The 17506-nt window shown below is 40.4% G+C and overlaps 1 protein-coding gene across 1 annotated transcript in view; it reads right to left on the reverse strand.

Moving 5' to 3' along the window:
* Nucleotides 1-17506, reverse strand: part of JPH1 (junctophilin 1) — a 202385-nt gene that overhangs the window by 19379 nt on the left and 165500 nt on the right. Inside the window, exon 4 of the mRNA XM_073631818.1 lies at nucleotides 1645-2273. Coding sequence (XP_073487919.1) covers nucleotides 1645-2273 — 629 coding nt within the window. The remainder of the gene's footprint in view (nucleotides 1-1644; nucleotides 2274-17506) is intronic.

Here is a 17506-nt window from a genome sequence, read left to right on the forward strand (position 1 = left end):
ACTGCCCGAGACCAGCCAGGCAGGCATGAACCAGCCAAGGGCACTTCCTAAAAGTTCTCACTGGAGCCAAACACTGCCCACATATCCATAGATGGGGCTGACATGTCCAAGCAGTAGGCATACAATGCACCAACAGTGATCAGCCAGTATAAAAGCAGTGATCAGAGTTGCTTGAAAGGCCAGGGGTGCCATGCCCAGCTCAGTCCCCCAGGCTCTTATTGGTACTTGTCTCTAGCCCCATCCATGGAGAGGGGGCTACAAGAAAATCACCCATACTCTCTTAGTGGCTTGTTATTATCAGGGTCCAGTAAAGGGGAGAGGAAGAGGACAGCCATGGAAAAGCCTGTGGTTGGTCCAGGCTGCACAGGAGTCCGGACTATCGTGATCTCCATCTGACAGCTCTGGCTTTTTTTATGCCATGTGCTAGAACGTAGAAAGCATTCCAGCGCCAAGCACACCAACTGCAGTGAGACCTAACAGCAAGCAGTCTGCATAACACTGCAGCCCTGAATACCACACAAAATGTTTTCTTTTGCTGGAACAGATTCCTTAAAATCGGGGCTGTCCCTAGCAAACAGGAATGAATGATAAGCTTAGATTAGATGCAAGCAGTGCTTGGCAGTATTTCTCTTTAAGAAGTCAAGAGCTATATACAATGAACAATAAATTAGAGCTTGTTCACATGTGTGTCAATACCCTGTGTTTATGCGACATTTACCCTTTTTCAACACTTCATAAACACATCATAAATGCTATAGACGCGTTAATGAACATTGCTTTATTCTCCATAATTAACACACGTGTGAGTGAGCCCTTAGAGAGTATTTTCTTTTTAGGGAAAACCTCTTAATTCTATATTAACGCTCCAATCCTCATAATATTTTTTTTTTTTAAAAAGCTCCCGGTGCTGGTTATTACCTAGTACATTTAAATTAGAATATTGTTAGAACAGTATTCATGCTGGTTAGTTTTTAATCTTTAAAAATGTACCTGATCTCGGAAGCAGGCAGGTGGACTTCTAGGATGTGGGCATCTGAAGCTCGCTTGTGTCTTATTCTGGGATTCGGTCAAGCATGCACCTCCCAGTCTCTGACACTGGGTGGTGCTTTATTACAGGTTGCCATAGCAATGGCGGTGGAAGTGCCGCCCCATTGTTATGGCAACGTGTTAATCAAATTTTTCATTATTAGGCTTCCCGAAGACTCCTGGGATAGATGACACGGATGTCCCAGGAGTCAATGGGAATCGCCTAATGACGTCCTCACCTAGGCGGTTGGGACAGGAGGTGCCGCCAGAAGATATATAAAAAAAAGTAATTAGAAACCAAAAAAAAAAATGTTTAATTTAGAACTGTACAGCGGGGGTGGAAACATTTAAAAAAAAACTGGAAATCCGCTTTAAGTAATATTGGAAATGTGATGGCTCATAGTCCTGCACATAAAGTTTGTTATCTTTTTTTATTTAAAATCCAAATCAGTTTTTCAGCTCTGACTATATCATGGGTCACAAGCAACAAGCATTCTGTTTGAACAGGCACTGTTTATCTCAGATGTTAAAAGACGGGGAGACAGACGATAAAAGCCACATTTAGAAAAAAAAAAGTACAAAAGGTCTGACCTTTCAATTTATTGTGTCAATACTTACGGAGTTTATTTCATTTTCAACAGGAGGAACTAAATCTGTATTGATTTGATTCTTTGGTGCCGCTTTCTCCAACTTCATGACTTTTGGTTCAGGTGGGCTTTCTTTGGCTTCTGGCTTTGTCAGTGGTTTCTTGGGACTTTGCTTCAGGGGTGGCGGCATATTTGCAACTGTTAATCTTTTGGGGTTGGAGTCTTCTTTAACAACTGAAGGCAATGATGGGTTCAAATAGTAGTTGTGAAAGTCGGCATGCAGCTCCCCATTCCCTGTGCTGCTTGGATTGTGTCTAAAAGACGCCTTTGGTGATGGTTTAGAAATGGCCTCCACTTTCACAGGAGCTTCAGGAGGTATGGGTTTATTGGAAGAAACAGGTAGATTTTCAGTCGATGCACTTTTCCTTTCAAGGTTGGCAGGTTGTACCATAGCAGAGTTAGAATTTTTTCTCTTTAAATCCTGTGGAGGAGGCTTTGATGGTTCTTTCCATTTTTGTTCTGGTGTTCTTGGAGGAGTTGTTCCTTTCCTGTAAAAATGTGGAGACTCTTTCGGAGATGGAGGCTTCTTAGGCAGCTTTTCCTCAACAATCTCTTTAACCTCTACAACCTCTTGAAATTTTTGCCTGATATAATCCGGTCCTGAAATAATAAAGTCCAATATAAGATGCCGTCTTTGCAGCTTAAATATACATGCATGATAGACACAGAGCGAGAACGGCAAATGTTTTACTCATTTTCCTAACGATACTTTATCTCAAGTTTTAATTTTTCATGGTAAAATAAAAAAAGAAAAATCTCCATCACAGAGAAAGTTAAATTAAGAAACCCTAACTGGTTAATATGTATTTTTACATTGAAATCTGCCAGATTTAATATATAATGGAGAAGCGACCTAATGATGTGGAGGGTGAGTAGTGACACCTTCGCTCAGTTTATTTTCCCCGTGGTATGCATGGCATGAAATGGTCACATGACACCAGTTTATAAATACACTGGATAAACCACACTGTGATCATCTACATTTGTTTCAGGGTTCTTTGTCTGACCCTTATGCATAGCTAGCAGAATGGTGAAACATTACATTTTTCAATGCAGCACATTCCAAGCCTCCTATAAGGAAAGATTTATTTAAAACAACCAAATATTGAAGACATTGTAACATTTAAAACATGATGCTCAGTGTGTTCCTGCAAACTTTCTTTAATGCTGGTTGTATACTGCACAATATCTGCAAGTGACATGGCCAAAATAATTGTTAGCAATCAACCAGTAGAATAGATATGTTCTCAAAGACTGACTGAATGGGAAAGGGTCCCCAATGGGGACATTTTTTTTTATCCTTTTTGTCCTGGTGACCCCTCAATGGAGCAGGAAGTGATGGAAAATGTTTTCACTGGGGACACAGACAATAGCAAAACTTACAGATAATTAAAAGGAGAACTACAGCCAAAGCTCCTTTGGCTGTACTTCACCTGTGACACGTTTTCAGCTCACAGCAGACTGAAGCCCACTGTTGGCTGACGTCACAGAGCCAGTCCAGGCTCGGGCAAGATCACGACAATGAAGTCGGGATCCACCTACATGCCAGGACCAGCACCCGGCTCAGCCTCTCAGCAAGTCGCTGAGAGCCTGAGCTGGTTGCTCCTGCCCCCTCTACAGCCCAGCACTCCAGTGAATGGGGGCTGGGGGCAGAGCAGAGAGCCAGTTACTGACAGTTACCAGTTCTCTGCTCACGGAACTCAAACACCGCTGACCACTTGATCGCTCGGTTCCCAGTATTAGAACCAGCAGGGGACAGATGCAGCATCGCACAGATGCTGCAGCCACATAGGTCAATATGATTCTGCAAAAAAAGTAAAAAAGTCCATACTTCTCTTTTAAACCCTTTCCTACTCTTTCCATGATTAAAGAGAAAAAAAGATCTAGTCAACTCAACATTTTGGTCCAACTTTAACCACTTGACGTCCACACTATAGCCAAAAGACGGCTACAGTGCGGACCTCAAATGCCAGGAGGGCGTCCATGTACGTCCTCCTGTTCTCGCACGCTCTGTGATCGCCAAGTTCTTCAGACTTGGCTGATCACAGAGCTGGGTAAAGGGCCAATAACAGCGGGTGCTTTACCACGTGATCAGCTGTCAGCCAATGACAGCTGGTCATGGAAGTAAACAGAAGCCTGTTACCAGCTTTTGTTTTCTTCACGCTGTCAGCGTGAAGAAAAGAATAAAGCCGGTAACTGGCTTCTGTTAGAGGGAAATCGGTCCCCTAAGTGCCAACCAGTGCTACTAATCATTGCCTAAATGTGCTGCAAATCCATGCCCACCAGTGCCATCTATTAGTGCCCATCAGTACTGCTAATCAGTGCCCATCAGTGCCACCTATCAGCGCCCATCAGTGCCACCTATCAGCGCCGCATCATCAGTGCCCATCAGTGCCACCTCATCAGTGCCCATCAGTGAAGGAGAAAAATGACCTGCAAAATTTTATAACAAAATAAGAAAAATGTTTATTTTTTTTCAAAATTTTTGTTTCTTATGTTTGTTTAGCAAAAAATAAAAAAAAAACTCAGTGGTAATAAACCACTCCAGCCCCGGAAGGATTTCCCTCCTTAACGAACTGACAATTGCGCAGTCATGGGACGCTGTACACAAACAAAATTGATGTCCTTTTTTTTCCACAAACAGAGCTTTCTTTTGGTGGGATTTGATCACTTCTGCGTTTTTTTATTTTATTTTTTGCGCTATAAAAAAAAACGTCAATTTTGAAAACAAAACAATATTTTTCAGTTTTTGCTATAATAAATATCCCCCTCAAAAATTTTCCTTATCAATTTAGGCCAATATATATTCTTCTACATATTTTTGATAAAAAAAATCACAATAAGCGTATATTGACTGGTTTGCGTCAAAGTTATAGCGTCTACAAAAAGGGGATATATTTATGGCATTTTAATTTAATATTATTTTTTTTTTTACTAGTAATGGTGGTGATCAGCGATTTTTAACAAGACTGCGACATTGCGGTGCACAGATTGGACACTTTTTTTGGCACCAGTGACATTATTACAGTGATCATAGCTAAAATTAGCCACTGATCACTGTATAAATGGCACTGGCAGGGAAGGGGTTAACACTATGGGGCGATCAAGGGGTTAATGTTTCCTAGGGAGGTGTTTCTAACTGTGGGGGGAGTGGCCTCACTGGGAGTACAGAGAGATCGCTGTTCCCGATCACTAGGAATAGACAATCTGTCTCTATATCCCCTGTCTGAATGGGGATCAGTTTGTTTACATTGACAGATCCCCGTTCTGGCTGTCTGTGGAGCGACTGGTTAAATAGCACCAAAAGAAAGCTCTATTTGTTTAAAAAAAATTATAAAAATTTCATTTGGGTACAGGGTTGCATGACCGCGCAATTTTCATTAAAAGAGTGAGAGCGATGAAAGTTGGAAATTGGCCTGGTCAGGAAAGGGGTTATAAGTGCCCAGTAAGCGAGTGGTTAAGGCACCCTTGTGAACTAACTCCAAGTTAGTACAGGCTCCTCCAGAGGGATTTTCATATGCAGTGACCATAGTTTACATGATCGCAGTGTAGCCTGCCAGCTCACATTTCATTTGCCTTTTGGCCACTATATTAGGAAGGCGTGGAGAGTTGGTTACAATATGGCCAGGAAAGATCCAAATTAGCCACACAGTAATGTAGTGTAAAAACACAGTCATTTTTTATTTTATTATTAACTGTTTATCCTGCTCTTCGCTATTGAAACAAGATTAGTCTTCCACTCAAACGGTATTTCCACTTCTACAGACAAAACAGGATAACAGACAAAAAATAAACTCAGCGCTCGTTTGAGGAGAGACCCTGGAGGTGTACACAGATCAAATAAATGTGATTAAAAGAGTCTCTCAATAGGAGGGACAAAGTTCATAGCAACAGTCTCTAAGATGAAGAGGGATTGGAATCCATGTACCAGCTCTAAGGGCAGCCAGTGTGAAGAGCTAGAAGCAGTCTCTGCAATGCAACAAAGGAAAATAAACACAGCGCTTCTAAGTACAGTGTTGGTAAACCATTTAATAAGTCAAAAGTGAAACTACTCACAAAGGGAGCAGGTGGATTCCAGCATTCAGAGCCTATGAGAACAGCAGGGAACACAAGGGCGATCGGAGATGACATCACTTCCGGGTGCAGGGTGAGAGGAAGTGGCTTCGCGTTTGGAGCATGCTTGCTCCTTCCTCAGGCCAGACAAAATGCCATCTTTGTTGTGGTATGTGTGCTGGGGAGATAAACCCGCCCAGTCACATGATCCACTAAGGTGGTACTCTGACACTATGAAATACATTCAACACTTGAATAAAATGGGGATGGATGGAAAGATGAGTATTAAAAACCAATGAAAAAAAATGAATAACTAATAAAAACAGTAAGGTTGATAAGAATTAATGAAATTGATAAATGTTCCAGTAGCAGATTAGACATACATACAAAAAAATAAATATTATTATATTATAAAGAAAAAAAAAGAATTAAGTAAATAAAATATATACATATACACATACATTAAAAAAAGGGATAAAATATTGGAAAGTTCATTAGAAATTATTGAGAGATTAAAAAAAAAGTTCATTAAGAAGTAGATTAAGACTGTATAGATATGCGTATAGATCTGTTCACATACATATGCATACATTTATACAAGGGGAATAAAAGTATGTATGTTTGAAAAACATACATACATGAAGAAAATTATTAAATATGGTAATGAAGTATAAACTAGTAAGTGTATAGTGACTATATTACTAGTTTATACTTCATTACCATATTCAATAATTTTCTTCATGTATATATGTATTTCAAACATACATACTTTTATTCCCCTTATATATGTGTATGTGTATATGCATACATGTATGTATATGCATGTGAACAGATCTATACGCATATCTATACAGTCATAATCTACTTCTTCATTAACTTTTTTAATAATCCCTCAATAATTTCTAATGAACTTTCCAATATTTTATCCCTTTTTTATATGTATGTGTATATGTATATATTTTATTTATTGAATTCTTTTTTTTTTCTTTATAACATAATATTTATTTTAAAGTATGTATGTATGTCTAATCTGCTAAAGGAACATTTGCTACCTATTCTTATCAATTACATTAATTCTTATCAACCTTACTGTTTTTATTAGTTATTCATTGGTTTTTAATACTCATCTTACCACCCATCCCCATTTTATTCAAGTGTTGAATGTATTTCATAGAGTCAGAGTGCCACCTTAGTGGATCATGTGACTGGGCGGGTTTATCTCCCCAGCACACATACCACAACATAGATGGCATTTTGTATGGTTTGGGGAAGGAGTAAGCTTGCTCCTTGCGAAGCCACCTCCTCTCACCCTGCACCCAGAAGTGATGTCACTTATCATGAAATGGTTTACCAATACTGCACTTAGAGGCGCTGTGTTTCTTTTCCTTTGCTTCAAAACAGGATAACACCTACTTGATATTTGATACATAACCTTATTCACATAGCATAGTTTTTACACAATGTCTGTCCTGTGCTAGCAGATGTCATTAACAGTTGTAAACTAGATTTGAACAATGTCTGTCTTAACAAAGAAGCTTGAATTCTGCATTCTGTGTTAATGAGAGGAAACTCAATGGGGTCGATTTACTAAAACTGGAGATTGTAAAATTTGGTGCAGCTGTGCATGGTAGCCAATTATTTTAGCTTGTTCAATTAAGCTTTGACAAGAAAACATGGAAACTGATTGGTTTCTATGCACAGCTGCATTAGATTCTGCACTCTCCAGTTTTAGTAAATCCCCCCAAGGCGTCCATCTTTGTCAGTGGAGACAGACTGAGTTTCCTTTCATTTCACATCGTTCACAGTAACTTGCAGCCTGCCTGAGGTCTGCTCCAACAAACACCTAGAAAGGTAAAAAATATATAGTAAAACAAAGACCAAGTCAGCGCTCAGAGGAAATCAGGCAGCTAGCATAAGAGGTCAATATACAAAACTCTCTGTCAAAAATGTAATATAATGCAGTACCCAAACCTTTAACCTATATATTCGGTAGTGACAAACTAATTGAAATTACATGTGTTACAATTTATAAAGGTTGTGCATCAATTCATCCTTTTCTGTGCAAAACCACAAATGAATAAAATAAAAATAAAAATATCTCTTATATGTGTCCAGTATTTTATTCCCATATACCACCAATACATCAATTGCTTTGTAAAATGCATTAAGTAAATAAATAACTAAAAAGTACACATACACCAATGATCAATATATGTGCAAAATTAAACAAATAAATACATATATCTATAAAAGTTCCAGTAATTTGTATCCTAGTGTATCAGTTCATATGTGCAATATTCCCAGTGAATTAATTTCTTAGTAACGTGTCACCAGGCCACCACCATCTCTCTGCATTCCCTGGAACTAATGACTGTATAAATGTAAGCGGCACATGCATTTTATACTTTAGGTCGGGTTCGAATATGTGCGGCTGTGGTTCCCAGCATGGGGTCCGGTACGTTCCTATTCACCAGTTCAGGTGAGAATCAGGTTTGAATTCGCAACTGAACCGGACCCAAACAAGCACAGGACCCTTTTGGAACGCGGAGTGTGGCCGACGCGGACCTGTGTGAACCGGCTTCATTGAGAGCCAGTCACACTTGAATGTCATGCGAATTGGATGCGGTGAAACTCTGCATCCAATTCGCACATATGTGAACCCAGCCTTAACACAGATGAGCTCTCCATTTGTCAACAGCCACGGTCCCCTTAAGATCAGTAGGCTGTACCACACTTCACCACTGGGGGTAATCTCCTTAAGGTTATGGCTAAATGAAAGCAGACTCACAGACTGGAGCAGATAAAAGTATCATAGTGTAGTACTCAATTAAATATTTGCTGCATAAAATAATCCAATTGCCAGAAACTTAAATATCCCACTCACAAAAACGGTTACCGCATTCGCTCGATGCAGCATTGTGATGTAGGCACGCAAGCTCCACCCGAAACGTCTTATTTATGGAGGGGTAGTGGGGTTTTCCCAATTTCCCCATTTAACCACAAAAGTGGAAAAACACTTTAAACATCCATCATAATACATTTTTGTTGATCAGTTTAGGCCGATATGTATTCTTCTACATATTTTTGGTAAAAAAAAAAAAAAAAAAAATCACAAAAAACGTACATTAATTGGTTTGCACAAAAGTTATAGCGTCTACAAAAAGGGGATATGTTTATGACATTTGTATTATTATAAGGCCACCTATCAAAATGAGACTAAGTGCTATATGCACTTGGTCCCCTGGGCCTTAAATAATAATAAAAAAATATTATCGAAAAAAAATGTAGTTCTTTAAGCTTCAAGCATCTGAATAAGCTTCCTCCTCCCTCCACAATTAATCTGAAGACAGCTAGCCAAGCTGGAAGTGGGTGACTTCTCATAAATGTTTGATGCAACTCGGCCTAGGCCAACAAGGCCCAGGTCTAGTGTGGCACTTTGCGGGGGGCGGCAAAAAACCGCCCCCCGACCCATCCGCCCGAGTCCCGGCTCCTGCACAAAATCTATAGTCCCCAGCTGTGTTCGGCAGTTATTATTATGGTATACTATATGGTATTACTGGTATCATCATAAAGTGGCCAGTGACTGGCCAGACCTGCTGCATGTATTTCAGTTGACGGAGGTGGAGCCTAATGCTCCGCCTACCCTCCGTGCGGTATCCTTACACTGCATTTTCTCCCAGCCTGGGGCGGGGTCTGTTTTTGATGATAGGAGGAGGAGGAGAGAGAGGAGGATGAGGGAAACCCCCCAGGCGGCACTGCTGCAGGTACAATTAATTAGTTACTATTATTTTTGTAAGCCCTTTACCAAGCAGCTAATATAAAGTGCTAACTATGGATTGAATTATTATACAGATCATATTGTAAGTGATGCATGGAGCACTTAGCAGTAATGAACTCTCACTGAATGTGGACTGTTTGCATTGATTTCATTATGTGCAAAGTGCTCCATGAATGCTGAAATGAAAGTTCATTACTGCAAAGTGCTCCATGAATGCTGAAATGAAAGTTCATTACTGCAAAGTGCTCCATGCATGATGAAATGAAAGTTTATTACTACAAACTTTAACAGTCCACATTCAGTGAGAATGAATGTACTGCAAAGTGCTCAGTGCTATAATCCATACATAATTCATATACACCAATAAGTTGTGATATTATGAAACTGAGGAGGCTGCACTGATTGCCACTGATGAGGCGGCACTCTTAAGCTGCACTGATAGGCCGCACTGGTGGCCCCCTGATGAGGCCACACTAAAGGGCACTGATAAGCTGCACTGATGGGCATTGATAAGGCAGCACTGATGGGGCTGCATCAATAGACCACATTAGTGGCCCCTGATGAGGCTGCACCGATAAGCTGCACTGATGGGGCTGCACTGGTGACCCCTGATGAGGCCGCACTGATGAGCACTGATAAGACAGCACTGGTGAGGTTGCACTGATGGGCAATGATAGGCTGCACTGGTGGCCCCTGATGAGGCTGCACTGATGGGCACTAATAAGGCAGCACTGATGGGGCTTCACTGGTATACAAAACATTTGAAATGGTATACCAAACATCAAAATATACAAGTAGGCAATTGGTATCCACTTTTAATGTATAGAGAGGAAGAGGTGGAGCTCTAAGCGGAAAAGGTGGAGCCTAAAGGGGAACGGGTGTGATTTACAGATGACAGGGCGGGTCTTAAACAGGAAGGGGTGTGGCATTGACAGAAAGAGCTGGGTTATATTTAAATTAGAGGGTGCACGATTTTAATCGTGCCTAGGGCAGCACAAAACCTAAATACACCACCGCCTACAACCCAACATCTAGAAATAGGTTACATGTTAGGGATAACAGTTAACAGTTCATAATATCCCTCCCACTAACTTTGATCTTTAGCCTCTTAAAATAATAACTGAGCTTAAACCTAACCATAATATAACACTTTAACATCTCCCAAAGCCATATAAATCTCAAGCATCTGAACTCACTGAACTCACTGGTGAGGGCAGCCCCACACTGAGATGTCCCTACAGTGTCTTAAAAAAGTATTCATACCCCTTGACATTTTTCACATTTTGTCATGTTACAACCAAGAATGTAAATGTATTTTATTTGGATTTTTTATTATTGACCAACACAAAGTGGCACATAATTGTGAAGTGGAAGGAAAATGATAAATGGTTTTCAATATTTTTTACAAATAAATATGTGAAAAGTGTGGCGTGCATTTGTATTCAGCCCCCCAAGTCAATACTTTGTAGAACCATCTTTCACTGCAATTACTGTAACTGTAAGTCTTTTTTGGGGATGTCTCTACCAGCTTTGCACATCTAGAGAGTGACATTTTCGCCCATCCTTCTTTGCAAAATAGCTCTATCAGATTGGATGAAGAATGTTTGTGAACAGCAATTTTCACGTCTTGCTACAGATTCTCAATTGGGTTTAAAAATTACCAAGACAAGATTGGAGTTTAAAGTGGATGTAAACCCGACATTTTTTTTTTTTTTATGTCATAATGTAGAGTATAAGATTTCCTATCATTTGAGCCCAGTCTTGCCACAAAGAGTTATTCCAGCTCTGAGCAGCTCTTTTATTGTTCAGTGAGATAAATCTTGACAGAGAAAAACTTTGTCAAATCCTCCCCCTTGCTGTGAGTGACAGGTGATTTACATCTCGTGCACTAGCCTAAGACATGCATTATTTTTTAATTCCCACCCCCACTCCTTTCTTCAGCAGCTCTGCAAGGATTGGCTGTTCCACACCTCAGCATGATTTGGCATGCTGAAGTCATGTGGTTACTTTCCTGTCTTTTCATTGGATGTTAGAGATCATAGCAGAAGTTCAGTGTAAGAAATACACAGGAGAAAATGCATATTGACAAGGGGAGTGTCTACTGACATCACAACTCCACCCACCGAGCTCCAGACAACAGACCCACCCACAGAATCTGCAGTTTTTCGGGTCTAATAACAGACAGAGGGGAGACATTTGACAGGTAAGGATACATGCAGGAGGCGTGTATATCCTTATATATAACCCCTATGGCAGTAGTTTAGAAAGGATGACATTGGGTTTACAGCCACATTAAAGGGGCAAACGATCAATAAAAATTGATATTACAAAAATATAAATTTTATTACAGATCAAAATAGTTGGTCTAACCCAAAGGGATTAATCCCTAAAAAGGAATAACGGGTACGTTTTAAGATTATGGCTTATCATCCACAAGGAACTAAGGTCTAACTGCCAGACCAACTATTTTGATCTTCTCTGGTTTAAAGGTATCATATTGATACTAAATTAGGGAACATTGGTACTCTCAAAGAAGGAAGTGCTCAGGTAAGAATTGCTTGCAAAATCGATTGTTATAGGTAATTCTTGATTTATATAGGAAATTCCCATGACGAATTATATTTTGTAGTTGGCACAGTCCCTTTGAACTTCGCTGCCAGTATATGAAGTCGGCGTATTTGGGAGGATATTAGTATCAGTCCATCAATTCGTTAACTATAACAGGGTAGGTTTTAGTTGAATAGGCCAAAGTTGCAAACGATTGACTTGATGCTAAGATTTATGGATTTCAACTATATGATTTTGCAGGTGTGATTACAGGGTTATTGTTCCCCCCTCATTTTTGGCGCACAGACACCTTATTGGAACTCTCCAACCTCAGATACTAATTTACCCTCAGTTGGGTTAAGGTCTGGACTTTGACTGGGCCATTCTAACACATGAATATGCATTGAGCTAAACCATTCTATTGTAGCTCTGGCTGTATGTTTAGGGTCGGTAACCTCCGCCCCAGTCGCAAGTCTTTTGCAGACTCTAACAGGTTTTCTCCTAATGCTGTGTACACACAACCAGACTTTTCGGCATCAAAGGTCTGATGGAACGAATCCGTCGTACAATTCGAACGTGTGTGGGCTTCATCCGACCTTTTCTGTCTAAAAACCTGACGGACCTTAGAAATAGAACAAGTTTCAAATCTTTCCGACGGACTTGATTCCTATCGAAAAATCCGTTTGTCTGTATGCTAGTCCGACAGATCAAAAATGACGCAAGGGCAGCTATTGGGTGCTGGCTATGAACTTCCTTATTCTAGTCCGGTCGTACATCATTACGTTCGAAAGGATCAGACTTTGGTGTGATCGTGTGTAGGCAAGTCCGTTTCGTCGGAACTTAGTCGAAAAGTCCTTCGGAGTTCAGTCCGGCGAAAAGTCCGCTCGTGTGTACACGGCATTAGATTGCCCTGTATTTGGCTCCATCCATCTTCCCATCAACTCTGACCAGCTTCCCTGTCCTTGTGGAAGAAAGGCATCCCCACAATGGCTTTCTTTCAACAATGTTTTTCTTCTTGTTACGCTTCCATAAAAGCCAGATTTGTGGAGTGCACGACTAATAGAGGTCCTGTAGACAGATTCTCCCACCTGAGCTGTGGATCTCTGCAGCTCTTCCAGAGTTACCATGGGCCTCTTGGCTGCTTCTCTGATTAATGCTTTCCTTGCCGGGCCTGTCAGTTTAGGTGAACGGCCATGTCTTGGTAGGTTTGCAGTTGTGCCATACTCTTTTCATTTTCGGATGATAGATTGAACAGTGCTCTGTGAGATGTTCAAAGCTTGGGATATTTTTTTATAACCTAACTCTGCTTTAAACTTCTCCACAACTTCATCCCTGACCAGTCTGGTGTGTTTCTTGGCCTTCATGATGCTGTTTGTTCACTAAGGTTCTCTAACAAACCTCTGAGTGCTTCACAGAACACCTGTATTTATACTGAGGTTAAATTACACACAGGTAGACTCTATTTACTAATTAGGTGACTTCTGAAAGCAATTGGTTCCACTAGATTTTAATTAGGGGTATCAGAGTAAAGGGAGCTGAATACAAATGCATGCCACAATTTTCACATATTTATTTGTAAAAAATATTATAAACAATTTATCATTTTCCTTCTACTTCACAATTATGTGTCACTGTGTGTTAGTCTATCATATAAAATTCCAATAAAACACATTTACTTTTTTGGTTGTAAAACGTGGAAAATTCCACAGGTATGAATACTGTATTTATCAGCGTATAAAAACGCACATTCATTTTAAGAGGGAAGTTTCAGGAAAAAAAAATGCAGCCTCACCATTGCCATCAATGCAGCCTCATCAATGCCCATCTGCAGCCTCACAAGTGCCATCAATGCAGCAGCCTCACCATTGCCATCAATGCAGCAGCCTCACCACTGCCATCAGTGTAGCCTGATCAATGCCTATCTGCAGCCTAGAGGGTACAGGGAGGGGGGTGGGACAGGCGCAGACAGATTACATACAGTGAGAATCTCCTATGATAGACAGAACAGTGGTCCAATGGTGGCCCAGGAGACGGGACTTTCTATTACAGAGGCCGACAAGTATACAGGAGATTCTTACTGTATGTAATCTGACGGCACTCGTCCGGCCACCCTCCCTGTCCCCTCCGAGGCAGCTAAAATTGAAGTATTGGCTTATAACATGCACACGCTATTTGCACCCGATTTTCAGGGTGAAAAAGTGCGTGTTATAAGCCAATAAATACAGTACTTTTTAAATACACTGTAGAAGGCATGGAGACATTGCTGGAAAAAGCAGATGAAGGGCACAGAGAAGGCTGATTAAAGAAAGTGACTGGTGGTTGTTGGCAAGTTGAATCAAAATTCAATCGGAAGCTCCAGTGGTAAGATTACTCCTGGAGAATACTGAGTGGTTGTCCAACTGTTGCATTTACTATGGTGCCAAGTGATGGTCCATTTCTTTGTGTTATCTCCAAAATGGAATAAACAGATAACAGGGGGATTTAAATTTCAGAGACTGATGCATTTGTAATGGACTTCTTGGAGCAGACGGAGAGAAAAATATAGCAGAGAAATCCAGCATCAGAGTCTTAAGAAATATCAACAGTCAGTGGCCCATTTGATGTCCTGAAATCCATATATATATATATATATATATATATATATATATATATATATACACACAGTGGGGACAGAAAGTATTCAGACCCCCTTAAATTTTTCACTCTTTGTTATATCGCAGCCATATATTGACAGAAAAACACAGAGTTGTTGACATTTTTGCAGATTTATTAAAAAAGAAAAATTGAAATATCACATGGTCCTAAGTATTCAGACCCTTTGCTGTGACACTCATATATTTAACTCAGGTGCTGTCCATTTCTTCTGATCATCCTTGAGATGGTTCTACACCTTCATTTGAGTCCAACTGTGTTTGATTATACTGATTGGACTCGATTAGGAAAGCCACACACCTGTCTATATAAGACCTTACAGCTCACAGTGCATGTCAGAGCAAATGAGAATCATGAGGTCAAAGGAACTGCCTAAACAGCTCAGAGACAGAATTGGGGCAAGGCACAGATCTGGCCAAGGTTACACAAAAATTTCTGCTGCACTTAAGGTTCCTAAGAGCACAGTAGCCTCCATAATCCTTAAATGGAAGACGTTTGGGACGACCAGAACCCTTCCTAGAGCTGGCCGTCCGGCCAAACTGAGCTATCGGGGGGAGAAGAGCCTTGGTGAGAGAGGTAAAAAAGAACCCAAAGATCACTGTGGCTGAGCTCCAGAGATGCAGTCGGGAGATGGGAGAAAGTTGTAGAAAGTCTACCATCACTGCAGCCCTCCGCCAGTCGGGGCTTTATGGCAGAGTGGCCCGACGGAAGCCTCTCCTCAGTGCAAGACACATAAAAGCCCGCATGGAGTTTGCTAAAAAAACACCTGAAGGACTCCAAGATGGTGAGAAATAAGATTCTCTAGTCTGATGAGACCAAGATAGAACTTTTTGGCCTTAATTCTAATTGGTATGTGTGGAGAAAACCAGGCACTGCCCATCACCTGTCAAATACAGTCCCAACAGTGAAGCATGGTGGTGGCAGCAACATGCTGTGGGGGTGTTTTTCAGCTGCAGGGACAGGACGACTGGTTGCAATCGAGGGAAACATGAATGCGGCCAAGTACAGGGATATCCTGGACAAAAACCTTCTCCAGAGTGCTCAGGACCTCAGACTGGGCCAAAGGTTTACCTTCCAACAAGACAATGACCCTAAGCACACAGCTAAAATAACGAAGGAGTGGCTTCAGAACAACTCCATGACTGTTCTTGAATGGCCCAGCCAGAGCCCTGACTTAAACCCAATTGTGCATCTCTGGAGAGACCTAAAAATGGCTGTCCACCAACGTTTACCATCCAACCTGACAGAACTGGAGAGGATCTACAAGGAGAAATGGCAGAGGATCCCCAAATCCAGGTGTGAAAAACTTGTTGCATCTCTCCCCAAAAGACTCATGGCTGTATTTGATCAAAAGGGTGCTCCTACTAAATACTGAGCAAAGGGTCTGAATACTTAGGACCATGTGATATTTCAGTTTTTCTTTTTTAATAAATCTGCAAAAATGTCAACAATTGTGTGTTTTTCTGTCAACATGGGCTTCTGTGTGTACATTAATGAGGGGAAAAATGAACTTAAAGGATTTTAGCAAATGGCTGCAATATAACAAAGAGTGAAAAATTTAAGGGGGTCTGAATACTTTCCGTCCCCACTGTATATATATATATATATATATATATATATATATATATATATATATATATATATATATACACACACACACACACATACTGTACATTCATTTTGGAAAAACTAGCCTTTAATCTGAACTTAAACTGCAACCTCTGATCGACTAGTTCTGTGTAATCTCTGATTTAAAGAACTACACAGGGCCAAATTAAAAGCCAGGTAGCATATTTGTACTTGTACTCATTTGTTGTTAATTTAAATTCAGGATACGAAAATTACACCTTGCAGGCACAAGATGCATTGCGAGAGTAATAAGAGAACCCTTTAGCAGGTAAGATATATGTCTTGAGTGAGCTAAAACACAAATCTTGTAAAAAATAATTTTGCACACAATGCAAATATCCCATAGTGAATATGGAGTTCACTCATATTGCCATAAAGCGATGTCTTATAACAACATTTTATCAGCCATATAGCTTAAACGAATCCCTCTCTGTGACCTTACAAGCTGTCACATTCTATTAACGGTTATTAATAAAATCTTCACACAATATCATATTCAATACCCTTCTGTACTCCGTAAGCCCTCTGGACACTAGTAAAGCCTATTATGGCATGCAGCACTTGTTTTAGTGTCACCTAGTACACTGGAGACTTGTGTGCAGTGAAAGAGTGGTTTATATCTCAGGCAGATTAAAGCAATTTTCTCTATAAGAGATGTATTATCCTTGTTGTCACTGCACAAAGCATCTTTGTACTTCACAGCATCAGTCATGTTTGAGAGGGGAAGTCTCTAATCCTTCAAATAAGCAGTCAAATTAAAATGCAAAAAGTAAAGGGAAAGAATGGATTATTAAGACGCATTGATAATTTACCGTAATTGATAAAGCCGATCTCTTTCAGATGCAAGGAAAGACTCATTCTCTCTCTCAAGACAATACTGCGTTTGTCTTGTTAACAGTTTCTGGCTCTAGAAACTGACGGCTTGCCAAAAAATATACTTCCTGAAAGCACTGCAGGTAGTTTGCACAAACAAGCTGGATGCACAGTACTTGTTTCCAACATCAGGGATAATGCATTACTATGCAGTAGGTCATAAAAGTGTTAGGAGTCAGTGAACCGTGACCATTTCAAAACCCAAATCTGCAGAACAATGTGATTCTAAAGAGGTCACAGGATTTAAAACAGACTTCTGATATACTAAGGCTGCCCATACACTGATAGCGGGCTGAATAAA

The sequence above is a fragment of the Aquarana catesbeiana genome, linkage group LG05, assembly GCF_042186555.1.
Source record: "Aquarana catesbeiana isolate 2022-GZ linkage group LG05, ASM4218655v1, whole genome shotgun sequence".
NCBI classification, from domain to species: Eukaryota; Metazoa; Chordata; class Amphibia; order Anura; family Ranidae; genus Aquarana; species Aquarana catesbeiana.